This window comes from Colletes gigas, unplaced genomic scaffold, assembly GCF_013123115.1.
Source record: "Colletes gigas isolate AHSC1104 unplaced genomic scaffold, ASM1312311v1 Colletes_gigas_Sc00009, whole genome shotgun sequence".
Lineage (NCBI taxonomy): Eukaryota > Metazoa > Arthropoda > Insecta > Hymenoptera > Colletidae > Colletes > Colletes gigas.
The window spans coordinates 6,073,380-6,089,182 of record NW_025106638.1 but is presented as its reverse complement, the minus strand read 5'-3'; the positions used below and the strand labels follow the sequence as shown (position 1 = coordinate 6,089,182).

At 42.1% G+C, this 15,803-nt stretch overlaps 3 protein-coding genes across 8 annotated transcripts; 2 read left to right on the top strand and 1 right to left on the bottom strand.

The window, feature by feature from the left end:
- Positions 1-677: 677 nt before the first annotated feature.
- On the top strand, positions 678-4,153 carry LOC122397126 (elongation factor 1-gamma). 3 transcript variants are annotated; one of them, XM_043396033.1, is made up of 8 exons: positions 678-915; positions 1,042-1,191; positions 1,755-1,818; positions 1,896-2,038; positions 2,316-2,618; positions 2,720-3,013; positions 3,106-3,258; positions 3,354-4,153. In XM_043396033.1, exons 1-8 carry the CDS (start codon positions 904-906, stop codon positions 3,507-3,509), a joined length of 1,275 nt encoding a protein of 424 aa, XP_043251968.1. In that variant the 5' UTR covers positions 678-903; the 3' UTR covers positions 3,510-4,153. The 3 variants fall into 3 exon arrangements, with proteins under 3 accessions (XP_043251968.1, XP_043251969.1, XP_043251967.1); XM_043396034.1 differs by having other exon boundaries at positions 2,316-2,619; positions 2,724-3,013; XM_043396032.1 differs by having other exon boundaries at positions 2,711-3,013; positions 3,354-4,152.
- A 251-nt stretch (positions 4,154-4,404) lies between these two features.
- On the bottom strand, positions 4,405-5,864 carry LOC122397332 (probable 39S ribosomal protein L49, mitochondrial). The gene is made up of 3 exons (XM_043396451.1): positions 5,645-5,864; positions 4,913-5,099; positions 4,405-4,735 (listed from the first exon to the last, which is right to left on the bottom strand). The coding sequence occupies exons 1-3, from the start codon at positions 5,747-5,749 to the stop codon at positions 4,461-4,463; spliced, it is 567 nt and encodes a 188-aa protein (XP_043252386.1). The 5' UTR covers positions 5,750-5,864; the 3' UTR covers positions 4,405-4,460.
- Positions 5,865-6,243: 379 nt separating this feature from the next.
- LOC122397330 lies at positions 6,244-15,492 on the top strand. 4 transcript variants are annotated; one of them, XM_043396450.1, is made up of 9 exons: positions 6,244-6,372; positions 6,736-6,859; positions 7,052-9,479; positions 9,600-11,339; positions 11,426-11,501; positions 12,012-12,274; positions 12,668-12,826; positions 12,901-13,214; positions 13,390-15,492. In XM_043396450.1, the coding sequence occupies exons 3-9, from the start codon at positions 7,137-7,139 to the stop codon at positions 14,972-14,974; spliced, it is 6,480 nt and encodes a 2,159-aa protein (XP_043252385.1). In that variant the 5' UTR covers positions 6,244-6,372; positions 6,736-6,859; positions 7,052-7,136; the 3' UTR covers positions 14,975-15,492. The 4 variants fall into 4 exon arrangements, with proteins under 4 accessions (XP_043252385.1, XP_043252383.1, XP_043252384.1 ...); XM_043396448.1 differs by having other exon boundaries at positions 7,149-11,339; XM_043396449.1 differs by having other exon boundaries at positions 7,052-11,339; positions 11,426-11,459.
- Positions 15,493-15,803: the final 311 nt, after the last annotated feature.

Genomic DNA, 15,803 nt, shown 5'->3' with positions numbered 1-15,803 from the left:
TCATACATGGGAATAAAAAAAAATGTCTTTTTTTTCAATAATTAAAATATGATCAGGAGGTCTTAAAACGTGTATTTCCGTAAAATAAATTTTACAAAATTTTTTTTTCATTATGGGTACTTTGCTTATGTGCGCCTACATAGGTCGGAAAGTAAAAATGCCTGGGCAGTCGAGAATCTCGGCTCGAGAATCCAAATCGTATGCCGTTGACGGGAGGTCGGATTTCAGTTGTTTAGAGCGAGAAGGCAAATGTGAGCCTTTCTCTCTCGACTCCCACGAGGCGATCCGAAATTACTTCGGGCAGCTTCGGAGAATCGAGAAAGAGGGCATGCGTCAGTTTGCCTTTGTCGACTTTCCGAAACTCCACGAGCTCACGTACGCGTATCTGGCATGTGTGCGTGTGCACCCGGCGGTGCTTTTCTGGCATCTCTGATGTAAATTGAACTGCTATGTCAAATGTCGATCGAACATTTTTATACGTTTAAAATAATCTATCAAATTTTTCGCACGGTTTCTTTGCAATATCTATTTCGTAAGAAATATCTTATTTCATAAAAAGTACATCATCATTTTATATTGTAAATGGTATATAAATTCAATACCGAGCAACCAATCAGAATGTTATGTTTTAGTACAGTGATACATACATTACATTTTCACCAAATACGAAAGTCTGGTCTAATTAAAAGAGTCTTTTGGCAATACCTCATTGAATTGCGAAATTTGTAATATTACACGGTTGCGTTTCGATTAGAATAGTTGATAAATATTTCGTGAAAGTATCAAGACACGATATATTGCAGCTACGTATCTAGAGACGTATCTATTAGTGTAGAGACTTTATGCACTCGAGAGAAACGATCTTTACCGGCCTTCGACTTCCTCTTCCCGTAACTGGCTATAATGGCGTCTGGAGTAAGTCTCTCTCGTGCGAATCGCACCGCTAACCATCGACGTTATGACGAACCAACGTGGACCTACGTTCCGTTAGAAATATTATTTAATGCGGAAACCAGCTAATCGTGCCACGATTTATTTCAGACTCTGTACACCTACCCGGAAAACTTCAGAGCCTACAAGGTGCTGATTGCGGCTCAATACTCCGGCGCTCAGGTCAAGATCGCAGATGATTTTGTCTTCGGTGAAACGAACAAATCTGAATCATTCTTAAAGAAATTTCCATTGGGAAAGGTATGTCGCAACGTGCGGCACATTTTTTTAGCCCCGTTACGTGTTATTTGTAAACCAGCTGGTGTTTTTTTGTGACAACTTTCACGAAGCTGTTAATACAGTAAGTCCTACGCTTACGCGATTGATTCGTTCTGAAGCTCTTCACGTGAGCCAAATTGTATGTATACAACGTATTGCAGAGAAAAAGAAAAATTGACTTTGGATTTAAGAGTAATGCGTGATGTCATCCATATGGATAACGTGGACAGCATAGAGTAATGTTTGTTTAATCATAGGCATTTGTAAGACTGGCCAAACTGTCTCGTCTGATCTAACAATTCGTGCCAGGACCAGTCTTTCTCTCTTCCTATAATATGTTTAGTATACAATCTTTGTTAGAAAAATGAATTAAACAAAAATTTTTTTCGTAGATGCTTAAAATATATACGAGGATGTAAGCAACAGTTCAACTGTGTATTTTAAGGATTAGAAATCTGTGTAATGTGAGGGCTTGCTGTAATTAAATATAGTGTACTGGATTTGTTGAAAAAACGTCGCTAATATTTGTATGATTTTGTCTGCAGGTTCCAGCATTCGAAACTGGTGATGGAAAATGTATCACAGAGAGTAATGCGATTGCGTATTATGGTAAAATTTATGATTGATATATTGGGTATATATTAAAATTTTATGTGCGCGTAAAATAAATCGTTCAATTTTTCCAGTGGCTAATGATCAGTTAAGAGGTAAAACTGATTTGGAACGTGCAGAAATTATTCAATGGTTTGGATTTGCTGATTCTGAAATTCTTCCCGCTAGTTGTGCATGGGTATTTCCGTTACTCGGTATTATGCCATATAATAAACAGGTACGGATAGAAGTGTTTCTCGTTATACTTATTTGCATTAACTTTTTCATTGAAAAAACAAATTGAAAGAATTTCGATATTATAAATTAAATCCTCCATCAAAGGCAAAACTAGTTCAATATTGTAACTATTTTTGTAACTCTAGGAGGTATAATATTGGCATATTGTATGATTATAAATTTTGTTTTACATGTCCAACAATATGCAAACATTTTAAGTTAAATATCTAAAATTAGTCACATTTAATACAGTTTCTTTATTATAACGTAAATTTCAGACAGTGGAACATGCCAAGGACGATGTAAAGAAAGCACTGACTGCTCTTAATTCTCACCTACTTACATGTACTTATTTAGTCGGGGAACGAATGACTTTAGCCGACATAAGCGTAGCCATGACGTTACTCCATTTGTACCAGTATATACTTGAACCAAATCTACGCAAACCGTACCAGAACGTAAATCGATGGTTTCAAACTGTTATTCATCAGCCTGAATCAATAGCTGTGATCGGTGCTTTCAAATTGGCTGAAAAAACTCTCGAATACGATCCAAAGAAGTTTGCAGAAACTCAAGGAAAAGTTAGTATTATCATTGCATGATTCGTAAAAATCTTTTTCGTTTCGTTTAACTGCGTTTCACGCGATAGTAATTCTTTATACTGTTTTTATAGCCTGTAAAGAAAGAAAAAAAGGAAAAAGAATCTAAAAAGGAACCAAAGGAAGCAAAAGAATCCAAGAAAGAAGTGGACAAGGTCGAAGAACTGGATCCAGTCGAGGCCGCTTTAGCTGCTGAACCCAAAAATAAGAATCCCTTTGACACCTTGCCCAAAGGCACTTTCGATCTCGACGATTTTAAGAGATTTTATTCTAACGAGGATGAAGCAAAATCTATACCCTATTTTTGGGAAAAGTTCGATCCAGAACATTACAGTATCTGGCTTGGCGAATACAAGTACAATTCCGAGTTAACAAAGGTAAAACGAAAATGTTGATTTAAAACGATATATCGAATACTATCGAATAGATTGAAAATATCGATTTATTTTTTCCTTCTTCTCTCGAATAGGTTTTCATGTCTTGCAATCTAATAAGTGGTATGTATCAACGACTAGACAAAATGCGGAAGGCAGCGTTCGCCAGCGCTTGTCTGTTCGGCACAGATAACGATAGTAGTATCAGTGGTATTTGGGTTTGGTGCGGACAAGAGCTCGCATTCACGGTTAGCCTATTTCTTGTATAATATTTTGATGATCTGAAATTATTTTTCTGTCTAATTGAGAATATAAAATGTAATAATTATATCCTCTTGAACAGCTGTCCCCTGATTGGCAAGTAGATTATGAATCGTATAGTTGGACCAAGTTAGACGCAAGTAAAGAAGAAACGAAACAGTTGGTTCAACAATATTTCAGCTGGACTGGTACCGATAAAGAAGGACGCAAATTTAATCAGGGAAAAATTTTCAAGTAAAATTTTGCCATATGCTTACTATTAAACAGAACACTTTATTCGCATAAAATAAACGTAAAAAAACTGATTAAATATCATCGAACTTTACAAAATACCTTTAGAATCCTGTATTTAATAGGGTGTTTTTTTCTTTTTCATAAATGTTCCTTTTCGCAGATCTCTGTTGTATAACTCGATGCTTTTACCTTTAAGTTTACCGTGTCACGTTTGAAATGCTGCTCCGAAGCTAGTTTTATTATACCTTTCTGCGTATGTGTATAGTTCGCGAATTGTGGTATTTGGAATTCGTTTGAATATCGGTCAAATACCACAGTATGAACAAGAGATAAGATTTTAATTTTTAACAGAATAAAAGATGTGATAATTACTTTGATATTCGCGCTCGTAGAAATTTCTATTTCACGTACACGTGTTAAATTATTTAATTTATACACCGTTTTAAACTGTCATAACTATTGTAATACAAATAATTCGATAGATGTAAGAAATAAGATTACTTTATTCGTCTGTTACTGGTTTAATAAACAAAAGCATATATCATAATTTGTAATTTAAACATTAAGATAAAAAAAAAAACGTGAAATTACGAATGCATCGTAGCGCCTATATTTAAGTCCACTGCTACGCATATTACAATTCGTTCTCCATAACAGCTTGTATGAAGTTTAATTTTAAATGCATATTTTTACAAAACAAAAAAAAAAAATAAAACTTGAATTTTTAACTATTAAAATAAAGTTTGTACGTTTCTAAAATTCTGTATTACCATTTAAATACTATCTCAATGATAAGTGTTAAAATCACAAAATTTAAGAATACAAAGTTATGCATTTTAATATGGATTTTTATTTTTAAGTATAACAAATAATAATTACAATAACAAAATGTATCTTTTTTCAAAATTTACACTGGTTGTTCAATTGCGAGGTACAAAGACATTGTTAATAGCATTTAAAATCCTTTTGAATCGCACCACTTTTTGACGAGGGTCACGTAATCTCCCCTAAATTGAATCTGACCTGAGAGTTCATTCACACGGATACCAATATGTTTGCCTGTGTTCTCCTCCAAATACTTTTTCAATTCGGTTCGTAATAACCAAATATCCCCATCAATTTTACGAATAGTAGTTAATCTTCGCAATCCTCTGTATCCAATATAGAGATATACTGGTTGCATATAACTCTTTGTACGATGAATATAGTATGGATGATCTCCTGGCTTTGCTGTTAAATTGAAACTAATGAATTAGATGATATAAATAAAAATAGATGCAAAATGCATGAACAAGCTATTATTTCTAAAACATGCGTGATTTGCAAACATTTTAAACCCATTCTTTAAATTACTTATAAAACTTATAAACGAACAAGTAGATATTAAAAACATTGAGTTTAACTCACAAGTGGGTGGTTTCCATCCAGAAGGCAAATTTGTATCTTGAAGAGGAGGCTCGGGCACAAGTTTAGGTTTAAGTATACGTTCTACATACTCCCATTCTTCAGGATCTTGTGTTACTTCATAATTCGCATATTGCGCAGAATCTATGTATTTTGGGGAAGATTTGAAAGATCCCCATCTTTTATGAATCTAATTCAAAAATACACATTCTATCACAATTTTCCACAAACTTATCAACCGCTGCTATTTCGTTTATACGCGCGTTTGTAGGTTATTATTAAAACGAAGTATGTAAATACAAATTTTTATTGAGAACTAATTTTCAATTTTTTTTTAATTATATCCAAATAAGAAGAAAATCTAAAATCTAAACTTGTTTCCGTACAACTTTATAATATCATGGTACACACTTCACATCACATTAGTTTTTGAAGTTAATGATTCCTTCAAAAGGTGCTTTTCTTTAAGTTTTCATTTATTACATTCTCTCAAGACGCGACAACTTAGACACCGTAATCATTTTGCATTTGAGGAGACGCACAAACATTTCAGAATTGCCATTAAATGGAAAGAGAAACCAGCAATAATACAAATACTTCGTTTGACTTCGCTCAGCTTGTCCCTTCGCTAATTTGTGTTAAGGTAACCATCACGAAAATGTGAGAAGTCATAGCCTGATGAAAGATCATGAAAGAAAAAAAGAAGTAAAAATGCAGATCGACGAGTAACATTACCTGATACACAATCGGCGAGACATTATTCCGCAGCTCGAGCTGACTAGAGGATCGAAGAATAATCGTCGAGAGCCTCGAACGTGCGAAGAGCCGAAGGGCGGCCATTTTGACTTCGGTAAATAAGGGTCGGTGGCCGCCATTGGTGCGCACGGGCGCGTCTTCCTTTTCGTTCTCGTGCCAGATCGAGCTTTTCCGCACGACGGGCCTGCATTTTCAGCATTTTTTCTGTCTCGCGATAAACTTGGTCGCGCTCGCTCGACTGCCCGATAGACGAACGCGTCACCGAGCGACCGTGAGTAACGTAAAATTCGACCAAATAACCGATGGGGGTTTTAGTTATCGTGAACACTGTATAGACGTCCAAGTGCCGCGTTGCTGGGAATTTTGACGGTGGTTCGTCGGGTCTCGGTCGTAGAAACGGCGATCATTTTCGGTCCGTCGGCGAGCACGAGTTTCACGGAAGGTGAACGTGCCACATACACCGGGTAACGCGAGGCCAGAAGGGGTTGAATTCTGTGTGAAATAACGCGACGAAATTAGCGCGAACGAATTATGGACCTGGGAGAGGTCGCGTGTTTTACCGTCAGGTGGCGGTAGCCTGAAAACAGTGGGACAGCGTACGAGAGACAGACACCCTGCAACGGGACTCTGTGTGTTTTTCACGGAATTGTTTTCTGAGTTTTCCTACCAAAAATCACGCTTCGCGACGGCGATTTTTTGGCCGAAAGGTGAGTATACGTTACGAATCGAATGCCTAGCCACGAAATCCCGTCGACAGCGCTCGGCCGACGACGTACTAAACCTTCGAAATCTCGAATCGGGTCCGACCTTTTGTTTATTCGTGGCGATTTTTTCGCGACGATTTGTCGCACGATTTTTGATACTTATCGCCAATTCACCCCTGAATTTCACTTCTTGTTAGTTAGCGCGCGATACGGCCTTTCTATCGGCCACGAATTCTTCGGGATCCGAGGCACGATCGACGAGATATCGCGGTAAATATTTCGAGGCAATTCCTGCCCAAGAGAAGAGGCGCTCCGTGTGTATCCGTGTAAATGCAAAGTTTGTCACGTAATTTTTCTGACCGCCAGGGCCGCATCTATCAACCCCACTATTCCGGCCGGCCGCTCACCTACTCGCACCTAAAGACGAATTATGTAGTTTTTCCGCTTGGTGTACAGTCAATTTGTTCCTGTCTCATTTATAAGAGGAAAGGTACTATTTCTTGGATTTTAATTCAAGCATTATTTTACATACCCTTTATAAAGTAAAATCAGCTGTTAACGTACATGAGTTTTATCGTGAATATCTTCATTGAGATAAATGATTTATCGTTTTTCAGTGAATACATAACAGTAAATAATGTTGCTTCTTTAACTTCTTAAATATGTATTATTCCGTTACTAGGGAAATTGACAAACTATCTTGAACGCTACCATGGTAGTAGCAATTACTCAATGGTCGGTAATCGGCTTGCAATTTCATGTAACGAATGAAATTGCAGGAGCCCAATGTGGGCGGAAGTGAGATGGCATCCAGGGAAAAGAAACCCTTAGCGCCTTCCAAAGCAAAACAGAAGGCCAATAATGATTCTGGCTTGCCGTCGAACGAAATCAAAAGTAGAAAGGGCAAGTCTTTGTCAAATTTGAAGCAACAACTCGCACGTGATATTTTTGAGGCAGTGGCGACTGGTAGTCAGTTTTCTCCAAAATTAGAGGCAAGCCTGCCACGAAAGAAAGTCCTTAGGAACCTTAAGCGCAAACAAAAATTGAGAGTGGCAAAGGCAAATCTCATTAAGTCTAAGGTTACAAGGAAAGTGACGAATAGGAATTTGTGCAGAATAACCGACATCAAAAAGGGCGTCAGAACGAAAAGAGTTAAATTGCCAGAGGGGAACGTGGTTAAGGCATCTGACGGTAACTCAAGAATATTAGAACAACGCGCGAACGATACGGAAAGTGAAAGTACAAGAGCAGAAACTATTAACAGAAGTGCCAAGAACAACCTCAGGACCAAAAAGACCAAGTTTGTAACAAAGAGTAGCGGCGAAGTAGAAAACGAGGACGCACAGGACAAGGATACAGACTCTATTGCTGGGTCCAGTACCAAAACCAGTCCAAAATTAAATAGGAAAGGGAAAAGTTTTGATAGTCCAGACTCTTTGTCCAAAAGCATTAAATCGACAAAGTTATCAGGATTTAAAAGGAACAGTATCAGGGAGAAGGACAGCTGCACCAAAAATACAGAAGGTGATATCAAGTGTACGAAAGGGAAAAAGAGTAACGGCAAAGATATAGATTACTCTACCACAAAGGCATCCGGTGTTGATACAAAATTTTCAAAATCCCTTCTGGATGCTAAGAGTTCTATAGATCTTACCATAGACGAAGTTATTGCTTCGATGTTGAGCGATTCAGAGGTAGATAATCAACAAGGAATAACAGAAAAAATTGAGGGAAAAATTACAAGAAGTAGGAAGATGCTGGTAGAAGAAACTATACTTCCAGACGAAATTAAAAAGGAACCGGACAGCGACGATACTAAAATTATATCTGACGGTGAAAATTTGGAAACAGAATCCTTCCAAAGTGCAATTCAGTTGAGGAAAAGGTCAAATACATCGATTGGTCAAAGAAGTTTAAGGAATGGAAAGTTACGACAATCGGATTCTGCTATTTCTGCGGACTTGGATCCCAAGAAACGTCGAAGATTAAACTCGGATGACCCTGTCGGTTCAGAAGTTTCAGGAGATAACATTGCAGATAGTAGTATAGATACAGAGTCTTGCTTTTCTGAATCTAGTGGTAACGATCCTCAAACAGTTATGGTAACAGCCAAAGATGAATTTTGCTTGAAACAGGATCCGTTGAAAAATTGCGAGGAAAATTCCCAGAATGGTTCAGAAACAGAAAACAATAATAACAGTGATCGAGTAGATAGGGCTAGTGAAGTAGGACCCACTCTGCGCTCAAAAACTAAAGCCAAAAGTACAGAGATCGAAATAAAATGTGACAATATCAAAGTTGAATATACAAGAGTAGCACCTAAGAATACAGAAGAAGATATAAAGAAAGTAAGCAATTTAGATCAAGTTAGGAAGGATAATATTTTAGCAAAATTTACAGACAAGTCCAAGAGTCGAAGAAGTAGTTTAAACATAGATATGAAAAAAACAGTAGGTTCATTTTATAGTACGGATAAATCGGATAGTAATCCAAAGTCTCAAATAGATCAAATGATAGAGAATATCAAACTTACTATCGCAAAGTCCATCGAAAGTAAAATGTTCGGGGCAGAGAAGGGACTTGGATTAAACAAAAATTTTGAAGTACCAAAAATCGAGGAAATAATTGCACCGTTGAGTGCGGAGTCACAAAAATTGGGTTTAGAGGAAACTGTGGATGAAGACAAGTCTACTATTTCCAAAACTGAGATTAAATCGGATAGTTCAGAAAATACAGTACCAAAAGTGGCCGACACTGCCAAAGAAATTGAAAAACTAGTCATGGGTGATATCGAACCAGCAGAAACTCATTCACAAAACATTCAAGAAAGCGAACCTTCGGACGTTGACGGAAGTAATAGCGTGCATAATACTTCGGAACCTGTGCTCGCTGCAGAGAATACAGAGAGCAGTTGTTGCAATTCCATAGAACAACAGGAACAGTCAAGCCAAAATTCTACCCCTACGGAGGAGCCTGAAAAGTGTTTGGATCAAACTACGGATGATCAGAAAACAGTGGACGATAGTAAAAAAGCAGTTGCTCTCAGAAAATCTCCAAGAATAATCGATAAAAATTCTCCAGAAAACGTGAACAGCGAAATTGTGAAAAAGGTAAGCAGAGCATCGAATAAAATAATTCAGAAGTCTGATAATTGCGAAGAATCTCCACAAGAAGATTTAAATAAATCTTCGTCCCCGCAAGTAGATGTAACAAAATTTCCATCTTTGCAGGAAGATTTAAATGAATCCGCGTTCGAAGATGCAACCAAATTTCCATCTTCGCAAGAAGATGTAAACAAATCTACTCTCGCAGAAGCAGCGTCAAACGATGGCGAAACCGTGTCTAAACAGATGAAAGAGAGGCTGGCGGAAGAGAAAAAGGGAAACGAGACAACCGAAAGGGAAACCATGGTTCCTTCTAACGTTTCCGTGAACTTCGAAGAGGCAGAGACGTTGGAAAGTATTTCTAAGGAAGTGGAGAGATTAGTTGCGGAAAGTCAATTGAACAGTCAGATACAAACAGTTGCGGAGGGTGTAAACAAACAAGAATCGAGTACTAAAATCGTAACTGAGTTCTCTTCGTCCCCAAGCATAAAGGAAGAAGTGATCGTTGATGAAGTCGAACCGAACGATAATGATACAAGAAACATATACGAGGCAATGGAGAATGACAAAGAAATTGATACCGGCGCTCTGGAAGCTGCACAAGACGCGAAAGAAGATGGTAGCACTTGTTGCGTGTCGGATAACCTCGACGCGGACGCGGATTCGAAACAAAACAAAAATTCTGATTCCAGCGACAATTCCATCGAAAACAGCAAGAAAGGAGACAATATTTGCGACGACGTTGGCGGCTGCAACGACGAGATCGGAGTTCCGAGTTCAGAGTCTAATGAGAAGAAGGCAGTTACGAGCAAACAAACGGAGCACGGCGAGTCTGCAGCGACGGAGGAAGAGGGCGAAAAGATGGCGGCCAACGGGGCGACGGAGGAGCAAAAGTCTGCCGCGGAGGACAAGAGGAGGGTGCTGAGGGCTCGTGACAAGGCGAGGAAAACCGAGAAACGGTACCCGTCGTTGGCGAATGTGAAAATCGAGGAGGAGAACGCCGACAAGGTGCAGAGTCAGACGCAGAACGACACCGAGGAAGCGCAAGAGTTGGTGGAGGTGAAGGTCGAGGTTATAACGGAGGAGGCGGACGAGCTGGACGACTCGGAGCCACAGATTCGGCCGAGACGCGGCAGGGAGGCGAAGAAACGAAAAGAGGATCAGCTGGCGGCGTTGAGGAGTAAACGGTCGAAGCGGGAGCTACGCAGATCCGATCAACAGAACAAGGAGGAGACGTTGCTGGACGACGAGGTGGCCACGATAAACGAGAACAACCGGTCGTTTCTGAACAAGTACGGGAACGTGGCGGGATGCGTGGCGAATTTTCGCGGTTTCTCGGAGGGCGGCAGAGGCAGCCTGGAGAAAAGGGACCACAGCGCGAACAACGCGCGGAGCAAGTCGGAGAACGACCTGCTGACCATCGTGAAGGATCCCGGGAAAGGTGACATCTCCATGGGCCACGTGGCGAAGGTAACGGAGAACGTGAACATCCTGACCGGGGATTGCAAGGCCGCGAAAACACCGGAGACGTCGCAGAAGGACTCCGACGAGACGTCCATGTCCGGCGAGTCGTCCAGCAGCGTGAACGTCACGCCGAAGATCATGGAGACGCCGGAGGACAAGGCGAAGAAAGAGTCGATCCTGAGACTGCTTGGACTGGAGTCGCTGGAGAAGGCGGCCGAGAGGCTGAGCCATCAGAAGGCTAGAAAGGAACAGTACACGGGCACGCTGAAGACGGTGATACGGGTCCAGAAGGAGAAGGACAAGGACAAGAGGCGGTCGAGGTCGCCGTTGAAGATGGTGCTGAAGCAAGGACGCGGCGATGGGGAGGGCGATTCACCCGAGTTCTACACCATTCAAAAGGAGGTAAGCACCGCGCAGAGTCGAGAGGATCACGCGCGATGAGAAAAAGATACGTTTTGTCAACCGTTGCGTTCTCTTTTTGTTTTCAGTTTGGAACCAGTGGTTTGGGAGATAGCAGCTCTGGTGCGAACCGAAAGTTCTCTACTAACCACAGACACTCTTGCGGTAATCCTGGTTGCGGGAATAACTACATTCTTAATTGTTCCCTCGTCCTTCTCTGCTTTATTAAAACGAGTACACGTTCTCATGCTCTCCATACAGTCTGACACCTCGGAATTGTGACGAGGATCGCTCTTAACCTTCTAACGTGTTAACACGTTCCGCGATGGACCCATTTTCGGTGAGAACAGGGATGGTATTCCGTCCCGAAACCGAAGTTTCTATGGGGTTTTAGGATTTGTTAGTTTTACGCTTATATTTTTTAAGTAAATTCCATGCCGTCGAGCGATCCTCGTTCACGGATCACCAGCCTTGCAAATCGTACTCACATCGGTTACATATATCTATAACAAAGCATGCTACATCGCGCTACCGCTTCAAGTGCTATATACAAACAAATCATTTCCTAACTTTCAAGTCACTTTTTGATCGAAGCTGGATCACGTCTCAAGAGATCTGATCGAATCGTCGTTCCTCCATATATTCGTTCAATCGTTGATCGTTTTGTCGCTACAGATGAGGATGTCGAGGACGTCACGCCGAAAGATCGCCAGTCTCTTGTTATTCCAGAGAAGTCATCCTCGTTCTCCATTCATCCAGGACGTTTGTGCGCGGACGTCTGTTGTTATTGCTTCGGGAAATTCGGCTCCTTGGACACGCCGATGCATCTGGCGCAGATGAAGTCCGACGAAAGACGCAAGAAGATCTTGAACATCGAAAGACACCTCACGAAGGACTCTTGTTTGTGCGATGCGTGCTACCGCCACGTGGACAGAAAGGTGGACAGAAATTCTTTTTTCCAGCAAATTAGTGCATGCTAAATCTTCAATTTTTTCTGTTTCAAAGAAGAGATCTTGTCCCGTTTCCTTCCCCGATTGATTTGAAATCATGATCTTGGTGTTCTTTACAGATGTTATGGGATACTCACGCTACAACAAATAATCGAGCGGTCTTCTTTTTTTTTTTTTTTTTTTGGATTCTTTTCTTTACGTTACTTATCTTACACTGATCGATATTAGACGTAGACTCTGTTTACAAACATTCTACTATGTAATAGTACACGAGAATGTCTCAACGAAAAGGAAGATATCATAACTTTTGCACTATTAGGCGTAGGACACAAGTATCCTGATACTTTTTCGTAGTTTGTTTAATAATAATAATATTCCTAGGCGAACACAAGTCCAACGAACATGCAGACAAAGCCTCCGAAACAACACCGGCAACTGATGGTGTCTAAATGCTCGGCACGCGATTGCAGAGACCCTGCGCGACATCATGTCAAACGTCGTTGGTTGCTCAAGATAAAAGCTGGTCTGCAGCAGGTGAATGTACGCTCAAAGGAAATAAAACTTTTAATCGTAAACACGCTGTGTATTATAATGAGCATTGTCTCTGGGTACAGGTGGACATCGATTGGGAGTCGAGTCAACACACGTCCATGTCATTCTGCGTCAGTCATTATTCGAAAATAGAACGATTTTTGACCTGCGCGCTCTGCAAACGTCGCCTGGCGAGGAACTATACTCATCAGCTGGCGAACGCGGAAACTGACGAGCTGAACCAGTTACTGGGGCAACAGGGGGTTCCTGTAGCGCTGGCTGCCGGTACCTTTGTCTGCAAGTTGTGTCGTTACTTCACGCAGTTGCAATTGAAATACAAAGATGTCGAGAACATGAACACGAGTCATCGATCCTTCTTCAAGAATTACCGGAAAAGGTACGATCTAGTTTGAAATTTAATCGAGAAAGTAGAGGCTTTGCTTTTTAAAATAAGCAAAGGCACGCGTCTGTACGATTTTTTTACAGTCCGAATGTCGACAATTTTTCATCCCAAAATCAATGATTAATTTTTGTGTTTAGTGTACATCCAACTAATAATTTACTTTCTTTAGAATTCTACACTATCACGATATCGAGGTTCTGGACAACGAGGATGGCGATACGTCGCAGAATCAGTCCAAGGATAAGGACAAACGCAAGAAAAGCAACAAGTGTACCGCCCAGCCGAAAGGTGGGACCACGTCCAAGTCTCCCGATGGCACGACGAACTCTGCTTCGGAGAAGTCGACGCCCGAACCGGCCAAGACCGAGGGTGCCAACTGCGAGACGGAGAACGAGCCACGTTCGGTGAAATCGAACTCGAACTCGACGGACGAACCCATCCCTACGGACGTGCAGTACCTCGGTATCGAGAGCACCGTGGAAAAGCTGAAGAAACGAAAGCTGCTCGAGATGCATCCATACGCTGGCTCGGATACGACGATAACCTGCGAGGGACCTAGCGAGGTGGTCGAGATACTCGCGATGGACAAGGAGGTGACCCTGACCAGACTGCCAAAGAGACCAAGGACCAATAACGACATAACGCCCGTGGTGCAACGACTCGGCGCCAATCCCTCGATAAGCGTGCGCACCCTGTTCCCCGGCGAGGAAGAGATGAACCTTCACGCCAGCATCGAATTCACAAACGTGCGCGAGATCACGCCGCAGGGTTGGGAGAAATGCGCGACGATGATACAGTACGACAGGGACACGAAGCACCTTTGGCAGGAGTTGCAAAGACCATACGGGAACCAGAGCTCGTTTCTCAGACACCTAATACTTTTAGAAAAATATTACAGGTCCGGTGACCTGATACTGGCGCCGAACGCCTCGCGAAACGCCATTAACTACTCGACGTCCGTGCAGAACAGATTGATATCGTACGAGGGCCCCGAGAAAATGGACGAGCCGATCATGGAGCCGATCTGCACCGAGTTCAACTCCCGTCGTATGAGCGGCGGCTACCTGCTCGAAAGGGACAGACTGTCCCTGCCTGGCACGAGCATGACGAAACCCGCGGCTACACCTGGCGCGCAACAGCCAGGCAAGGCCAGCCCGTCGCGTCTCCTGAAGCTCAATCCCGGCGTGTCGATCATCAAGAAACCACCGCCGAGCCTGCAACGATTAAACCTGCCGTCCACCAGCACCGCGACCGCGAACGGCAACGTAAAACGAAAGGACGTGCCGCGTGTTCCCGTTACCTCCGGAGGCAAGGTGTTCCAGCTTAGCGAGCCGGACTTCAAACGGCTGCAAACGCTGAAGAAACAGAAGCAGCTGCTGTCGGAGAAGCAGTCGAGCATGAGTCCCGGCGGCGGTGGCTCGGGTGGCACCAGCTCCTCGCCGCCCAATCCCAAGTCGACCACGCAGTACCAGAAGGCGCAGCAGCTGGCTGCTCATACGCAGTTCCAGAAGCACCTGAGGATGCAGCAGGAAATGCTGAACCGACAGAGTAGAGGGGACTTCGAGCCGTTGATCTGCGATGTCCGTATGTTGGCGAACGAGAACACACCGACGCAGAATCTGTTGCACAACCTGAATCTGCCCAAGTCGATACAAGTGACCACGAAGACGTCGGGTCAGATACCGATACTGCCGAAAATCCCGAAATCGTTGACGGTGATACCGCAGACCGTCACCAGACCCACCGACAAATGAAACGGACCGAGAACGAAAACGAAGGGACAGTAAGTAGTTAGACGTTACGATTCTTTTAGACGAGAGAAGAGTACACGGAATGTGGGAGGAGTGTGTTCATGGGACGATCGGCTCTCACGCGAGGCGAGGCACGAATTATTCCGATGCTCGTCTTCCAAACGCCGACTCGAGTGGACCGCTGATCAGAAAAACGTGACAATATCTGCCTTATCGATGCGCGCGTTGTTCGCGGGACAGCGTTCGAAACGGTACGACGAGGAGCGCGTGAACGCGCGTCTCCGGTCGCATATCGATCGTGATCAAACTGTGCGCACGCGCACACTATATAGATAGAAATATATAAGTAACTAAACTCAAACGGCTAGAGATACTTGGATACTAACGATTATACACTAACCAACCAAAGCATCAACGCGTGAGAAAGTAAATGAGACGTGAAACACGGCGAAGAAGCAAAAGAAAACCTATTTCCGACGGAAAAGTGCCTAAAAAAATGAGATATCGCGAGCGAAGTCGTTAGTTTTAATGACGAAGAATATAAATGTTGAACGGACTCGAAACACAGTATATATGTATACATAGATGAATATATATATATATATTAAAAAAATTGAAAAAGAAGGAAAACGAGAAACTAATGATCGGTCGTTGTGACGTGGACGATAAAGAGGAAAAAATCAGACGAAGGTGGAGGTTGGGAAAAAGAGACTGAACGAAAAGCTTGGAATTGTCAAGAGCAACGTTACCAGATCCATTTGTTCTCCGTTCGATGACAGTTTTGTGACGATTGCTCGACTCGGAAGAGCTCTCATCGTCAAGTTAGGATCAA